This window comes from Egretta garzetta, unplaced genomic scaffold (genome assembly GCF_000687185.1).
Source record: "Egretta garzetta isolate BGI_Z169 unplaced genomic scaffold, ASM68718v1 scaffold260, whole genome shotgun sequence".
Classification (NCBI taxonomy): Eukaryota; Metazoa; Chordata; class Aves; order Pelecaniformes; family Ardeidae; genus Egretta; species Egretta garzetta.
Window position 1 is genome coordinate 2,696,761 of NW_009258662.1, and position 7,842 is coordinate 2,704,602.

The 7,842-nt window shown below is 44.1% G+C and overlaps 1 protein-coding gene across 1 annotated transcript in view; it reads left to right on the forward strand.

Annotated features, from left to right (window-relative positions):
• LOC118453339 overlaps nt 1–4,182 on the forward strand; it is a 122,745-nt gene extending 118,563 nt beyond the window's left edge. Inside the window, exon 12 of the mRNA XM_035903853.1 lies at nt 3,942–4,182. Coding sequence (XP_035759746.1) covers nt 3,942–4,050 — 109 coding nt within the window. The 3' untranslated portion in view covers nt 4,051–4,182. The remainder of the gene's footprint in view (nt 1–3,941) is intronic.
• Nucleotides 4,183–7,842: the final 3,660 nt, after the last annotated feature.

Below are 7,842 nucleotides of genomic sequence, written 5' to 3' on the forward strand. Positions count from 1 at the left end.
CTTTCCCTAGTGCCACCTTAATAAGTTTCTGCCTACCCCCAGCCATTCATTTCCAGCTCAGCAGCAATGCAGTGCCGTCTCCGTCCTGACCCTGTGGAAAACCAGATGACTAAAAATATCTTAAGTCAAGAAAAGAAACTTTTTTTTTTTTTTCTTTGAATTAGAATCACTTGAGTGAAATTGTTTATAGCATGGCCCACGGACAGCTGTATGGGTACAGCTGAAGGTGACATGAACTGCAGCATCAGAGGCAGCAGTGAGCGCTGGAGGGTGTCCCAATGTTTGTGTGATCTTGCCATCAACAAAAATCTCCTCTGGGACCACACCGTGGGTGGAAGGAGCTTCACTAGCCACAGTATTATTTACTGAACTGCTGCTTCTCATTTTATTATATTTTATTAAGAAAGATTAACATCATCTTGCTTGGGCAGGTTTTTTTCTTGAGGAGATAAACCATCTCTGTGAGAAGTCAATCAGCTTTGTGGACAGCCATGAATGTCAATAAAATCTTGGCAAACACAGTAGGTATTTATTCAGCCTTGCAAATTAAAAACATTTTTCCTGCTTGTTTAGTGAGGGGAACAAAAAAAGACAAATTACATAGTGGATGAGCTCTCTTGATAGTTGGAATTCATTAAGCTGGTGGTGAAAACGTTGGGGGATTGATGGTGCAGAAAAATAAAAGATGAAGCAGCTTTTCCCCAATAGTTGTGGTTTAAGTTCAAGTTGAAAATGACCGGAAAAAAAAAAAAAATCCTTTAAAGACATCTGTAACTGACTTCACAGTCTCAATTTCTATCTTGGTAGGCAGTTCTTCCTCACTGCAGTTAGTATTAATTGGGTTTTCAGCTGACAGACAACTCCTTAATGGTTCCTCGATCTTCATCATGCCATAGGGTATCTGCAGCAGCTCATAAATGAGATACATGGCCAAGCGTTAAGTAGGAAGTTCGCGCAATCGCTTCCTATGCTATAGCTGTTCTGCGAACACAGGCTTTCTGCAGAGTTGTCAAGCTGTCATCTTGCCTTGGCTCCACGTTTTATTAAAAAAAAAAAAAAGAAAAGAATTTAAAAAGTTACAGTAAGTTGAGCGGTTTGTCAGACATAACGTACTCGCGGGCTATTGTCTGCAAATTACAGGCTGACTCGGTCTTTCAGCCTGTCATAAATGGATCGTAAAGCTGTCATAAGTAAAGCTCTAACAGAATCCATTTACACAGCTCCTGTTATGGCAGCACACGGAAAGGAAACAATAAGACTTATTTTTTTACGAATTTCCTGTACAGGATCAATAGTCCAGTTGGAAGCCTTTCCAAGTCACTCCAGTAGATGTTCTCTCCAATTATCCCTGGATTTGTGTGATAAAGAGCCCACAACTGTCACTTGCAGTCAAAGTTGGGATCACAGATCATGTAGTATTTGGAGCACTTAACGGCAGGAATTCATCGCTGGAAGAGAGGGGGTTGCCTGATCGGTGTTTGAATGCAGCTAAACCACCTGTAAGCTGAACCGTGAGAATTATTTAACAGCAAAACAAAGGCATCCTAAATGCTAATCTTGCGGTGGTTTGATCGCAGACAAAACTTCACTTGTGGAAGTAATCCTGTTGATGTATAGAATCATAGAATCACTTTGGTTGGAAAAGACCTTTGAGATCATCAAGTCCAACCTTTAACCGAACCCTGCTATCCCACCACTAAACCATGTCAAATAAAAATCACATGAATTCTGAAGTATTTAAGGTCGGGGCTTAAGTCACTGACATGTCATCCCCATATTTTCTCTGGAAGGCGACAGAACTGTGTTTGTAACTACAGAAACAAAAATGTGTAATCGGAAACTCTTCCATCTAAAATCTTTATCGAAGTCTATGATTCCTGGGTTTGCCTTTCTGACTTCCCAAGCTCTTGCTTTTCTGCTAAGTAGATACATGGATGTAAAGACGTTATTTCCTCTGTTCCTCTTCTTCTTCTCCAGTTGAATGACAAAATTGCTCTCAGCTTTTCTCATCATTAAATCTAGGAAGGACAGAACAGTCCAAGACCTGAAAATGTTTTAAAACTTACAGGACCTAATTAGAAGGAGGCACCTCGGAGAAGTACAATAGCTCTCTATCTGCCATTCATTTGTTTTTCCAATTTAGAAATGACAGTTTACAGCCCTAATGCGAGAGTGTTTCTCATTATCTGCCTTCTAGAAACACGCAGAGTTATTACAAGTTTTGAAAGATAATTTCTCCAAAAGTGCAAATGATATTAAATGGAAGGATTTGCTCACTGGATAGTCAGATGGAGATGCTGTGGTCTGCCGGCTAGCGGTAAAGACAGAGCCACGCAACTGGACCTCGGCTTCAAATCCCACGTGCGTCACGACTGCAGCTGTACAGGAAAAGATGTTATAGCGTGATTTAGCCTTGCCTTGTCCAGGGAAGATAACGGCCACAAAGTGTCATTGCTTTCCCTGCTTCACAGATGGATCTCAGGTTTCTTGGACTTCCTCATGAAGATTTTCTTGGAGAGGAGTGTGTTAGCTGTGCTGTTGACAGATATCCTCGTGGGAACTGTCCACACTAATTTGAGATTGCTCTTTTCTATCTTCAGCCATCCAGAAGTTAGGTTTCTAGTCTAAGCTAGTTGTTTTTGTTGTCATCATAAATGAAGGGGGAGATGCATCTCTGGAGGTGATGAAACCTTAGAAACAGATGTCATTAGATAGGATTTTTTACACGGTTTCCTTCCCCCTGAAGAGAAGGAGTTTGAGGATATTTGGCTGTCCTCAGGAGACCACAGATGGGTCCATCTTGGGTGATGGTTGTAATCAACTAAAATCAGCTTTCGCAGGAGTCGCCGAGGTACAGCACACACTGGCTGTATTAAACTGCAGGAGGGAAAATGTAAGATGCTTCGCTCTTCTTAAATGCCCTACAGGAAGGCAAAGTTTTGGGATTTTGCATGGCTTGAGGACACGGTTTGGTCCTGCCCACACTTTAAAGCTGCTGTATTTTAACCATGCTAAAGCATTAAGAGTTTCTTGTGCCCACATGGAAGATTCCCAGACAGCTGCGTGCTCGGGGCAGAGCCCCGGGAGCTGGGCACGAGCACAGCTCCGTCCTGCTGCTCCTGGCCCAGCTCCTTCCTGACTGCTCTGCTCCGCACAGACACTTTTTGGACAGAAAAGCTGCATAATAAATCCAACGCTGATGTGGCCTGGCATAGTTATAGCTCTTCCAGTAACTGAAGCAACTGCCCGCTTTCAGAGGCCCAGCCCACTCCCTTTGGTGGTTTTCCTTCAAACAACGTTGTTTTACGCCCGCACGGGGCACGCCGTCTCCTTGTGCCTGCCCTCTGCCCCGCCATCGAAACACACTGTGCCCGTGCTGCCGCTTCGGGTAATTTGTTCCTTGCTGAGAGGCTGTGCTGTACCTATCGAGTACTTCCCAGAATGTGTCACCGTGAGCGTGCCTGAGCCTTGTAGTCTGTGCAAACACTCAAACTTGCCTGACATTATTTTCAGATGCGCTTCGGATACGTTTGTTCTGCCAGCTGAGACGAGAAGTTGCAGACAGGTTATTTAAAAAAAAAAAAAAAAAAATTACATCTGTTTGAAGGGAATAAATTGTCTAGAACGCACTTCAGTAGCAGACTTCCAGGAAAAAACCCTGTGTCAGACTTCTAAGAAGTAGTGCTGGGACCAGGTGGTAAGTGCCAGCTCTGAATAGTCCGTAATTAATGCAATCCTTAATGTTAGGTTTGGGCACACACCTTTCCTCGTGCTGCAAATACCACCTCAGCGGGAGCAAGCGGGCAGGTGGGCTGGTTTTCAGATTTCCCGCATGACCTTTTAAATGAATATTCAACATTTGGGCATTAATATGTAGCTTCTGTCACACGCTGGTACTTCTGCTACCGCTGTTAAAAATAAGCTATGTTAACATCTTGCAGGAGACCTTTCACACGATGCTTTGCTGTCACTAGAGGGAGTTTGCAGCAGCGTTTCCCGTACGGATTTGTTCGGCGGTGTGGGCAGACCTCAGCAGACACAACGTGTTAATAGAAGATGGTAACAGAAGTAGGATGAAGGTCCTTCTTTCCTGCTTAAACCCTTGTTACGTGTTTTCCAAGCTTGACTAACAAAATTCTTCAGAGTGACACTGCTGTAAGCAAGCCTCTTTCTGCTGGTAGCACTATCATAGAAAACAAATGAACATTTGGTGACTCAAACCAAAATTAAAATCAAGGGTAAGAGTAAGAAAAAAAGCGTCGACTCTTTAAATAGGAAAAATAAAGATAAAATCCCAATGTGGATGGGTATTCTGCTGTGGCGTTTCCAATTTGTTGTTACAGGAATATCATCCCAGCTAGAAACAAGCTCCCTCAGGAAGCTGGTTTCATATGGTGGTTTAGATTTAACTATTCATTGTCTAGCACCATTTGAAATCAGTGTTCTTGGAGGAAGAATGCCTGCCTTCATCAGTGAAACGGCTCCTCGGAAACCTCAGTGGAAAAGAAGAGAAGGTCACAGTCTTCCTTGCGTGCTTCTGCTGTTACAGTTGGCTCCACCACCAAACGAAGTCCCTCGGTGGGCTGGGACTGCAGAGTTTGTGGACCAGATGACCCTTGGGAGAGCAGTGCGATGTGTGTTTTCAAAGGCAGAACCTCTGCTGTAATACTGCTGGGCAACAGCATGTTTACAGTATCTGTAGGTGGTGAACCAGAACTTTGGAGACAGAGAAGGGCTTGCGAGACATAATCCATGCAAAAAAGCGTAATGCAGCATTGCAACGCAATATTGAAGACGTTGGCGTTAAGGCACCAACGACTAACTCTAGTAGAAACAACTAGTTTGTACAACCTGGTGAAGAATAAGGAAAAGGAATTTCATTTGCTCCACTTCTTTTTCAACTTGAAGCCTGTTTCAGCCTTAGGTAAAGGCGTTTTTGTTAGTTCTTAGTTGCCCTTGTGCATGTATCATGCAAAGCACGCAACAGAATTTAAAGCAGATAATTTAAAATGTAAGCACCGGGAGTTCTAGATGCTGTTTGCATCCCTGCTGTGCGTTTGCTTTTTCGCTGTGGCGTGTTTGGCAGATCTGAATATGCTCATTTATTTTGTGTGACTTAACTTCCCAGTATTCCGGATGCAAGTTGGTAGCCCGATGTGCTAGTCGTAGTTAATGGAAATGGCCAGCACCAGCGTCTGTGAGAACTGGGCCGTGCCTGGTAGGTCACATCGGCCGAGGCTACTGAAATTTGGTCAACATGAAGTGCTCAAAGATTGGCTTTACCATATTAAAAGATGCGTGTAGCTAATGATGGATTTTGACCGTTTTCACCTTTTAAATCATTGTCTTCTCACAGGTATTTTAATAATATCCATAATGTTTTTAGTGAATAACGCCACACAAGTAATTCATTAACACTTACCAAGTGTTTGGAAATCCTCCAATGTAAAATACTGTCCAGCACTTAACTCTTCATCCTTGCAGATCTCAGTAACCCCTTTAGAGGATGACTGATTTCTTTTGGTGTTCAGAGTCAATAATATTTTCTAGCACCATTTGAAATCGGTTATAGTGATTGGGGAATTGCTCCTTGCGGATTCTATACAAGAGGCTCCAAAGAGAATGTTTAATGGTGTTATCTAGGACTGAAAAAAGGAAAGTTATTTACTGTTATTTTAGTGGATGGAATTGCTGAATCCAGAAATTCTACACGCTTAAACTCCGATGTTGTTAGGTGCTTCCACATGGCTGGAGATCCTTCAGAGGAGAAAATGCAGTCTCTGGTAGGTAGAGTGTGTAAAGTATGTAACATGAGGTCTTGATTTAGGCCATTTGTGTAAAGACCATACTCACAAGAGTTTGAAAAGCCATACAATGCTGAGGGTAGGGATAAAGGGAGATGGTTTTCCCAGTGAGAATAATCAGTGTGGGCTTAAGGTAGAAGAAAAAAACCAACAAACCCTGTTGGCTTAATGATCTGGCCATGAGGCATGAGGAAATAAAAAGGCAGCAGCAGGAAGCCTCCTAAATCTCCAGCCAACCATATTCCAAACATGCTGAAAGCAAGATCTTGTGAAAGGTTTCATTGCCAGCCTGAGAGCTTTTTGCCTTTTCCTCTCTTACACTGTTAACAGCGTAAGCCACAAAACCCCGGACTTGTCTTCCCGAGGACGTTGCAATATCTACGAAGTTTTCTCTGAAAATTCAGCTCTTCAGAGAAACACCACCAGCCGGAGACGGAGCGTCGAGGTGCGGGTTGTGTCCCCAGTTGCAGCAGGATCTCATTAGCCGTGAAGGTAATTTCTGAAAACCATCCTTCAACCAGCTTGTCATACCTCATCCGGCTTTTGGGGAGCTAATAACGCAAACCAGCCTGTGGCAAGGCATCCCTGTGGCAGGCGGTATTTCCCTAGAGGTATACGCTGCATTTCCCCACTATTCTGTATGGGGAGGCTTCAAAAAATAGCTAGACTGCAAACAGCTGGAGCAGCTTTTGAGTACTCGGAGGCATTTCGAAGGCTGTGGCTGGCTGTTGGCAGTAAATTTATCTTTCCCCCTCCTCTGCCTTCCCATCAGTATGTGTTCCCGTTGCTTTTATTTCTGTTTAAGGAGGGATCAGATAATCACAAACCAAAAGAGACTTCATGTGAAAAGTACGTGGCCTCTTCCTAGTCTCTCGCTTCCATCCATTTGTGAAATCCCCTCTCATGATTTGTCTTTTTTAGATTAAACTCTCAGAAGTGGCTAGGACTGTGTTTAGTACAAAAGACTTTAGGTTAGCCCTTAAGTCAATACAAAAATGATTAAATACTGAAAATGCAGAGTGGCTAAGCAGCGTACTTCTCTTCGCAATACGATGCAGAGAGCTGAGACCTGCCCACGTACATATTTTAGGGGGTTTGACAGATAGATGTTCTTGTCGAGGCTAAAAGCTATACGGAATGAAGTATTGCATTCTGGAAATGGGGCTTACAGGTAATGGGCGTGTTTTAGTACATCCACTGCTTAAGCAGCTCCCGTACAGGCCGTTGGCGTCAATGATTGCTTGTGCGCAGTCCTTGAACGAGCAGATCGATCGATTTGGAGTTCGGCTTCTTCTCTGCCTGTTGAGGTGGGCTCTACATCTCCAGGCTGCTTTACAGTTAAAGGAAACCTCTTAGCACAAAAACCGCTCCTAAGGTGAGAATCGATTCCAAAGTAATGCAAAGTGATCACCCAAAAACAGCTGAAGGAGACTTATTAAAGTTCTAATTATTTCTACTGGAAGGTAAGGGGTTTTTAAGCTGGAGGGATTTTCTCTGGTTACGCCATGTTGGGCTTTCTAAGCTGTCGTCCTTTTCTCCGTGTGCGCTGTACAGTGAGAAAAACAGAGCTGCCACATGCTTGGGTCTCGTGAAAGGGTTTTCAGGCACGAGTACTATTGCGAGTGTGCCCAGGCTCTTGCAGGAGCGTGGCCTGTTCCTTGCTGGGTCTCCTGCAGCAACAGGGAAAGAAATCCTAGAATCACAGAATTGTTTCGGTTGGAAAAGACCTTTAAGATCATCAAGCCCAACCGTTCCCCTAACCCTGCCATCCCACCACTAAACCCTGTCCCTAAGCACCTCATCTATCCTTCTTTTAAACCCCCCCAGGGATGGGGACTCGACCCCCTCCCTGGGCAGCCCATTCCAGAGCCTGACAGCCCTTTCCAGGCTGTGGCAGAAGTGAGCTGGGGGGATCAGCCAGACCTCCAGTATCTCATCCTTGAAGCTCTGCCACTTGCACGAAACCACCTTCCCTGCTCTGCAAAGGCCAAGCAGAAGGTTTCAAGATGAGGATAAAAGTGGCTTGTGGGGTTGGCGG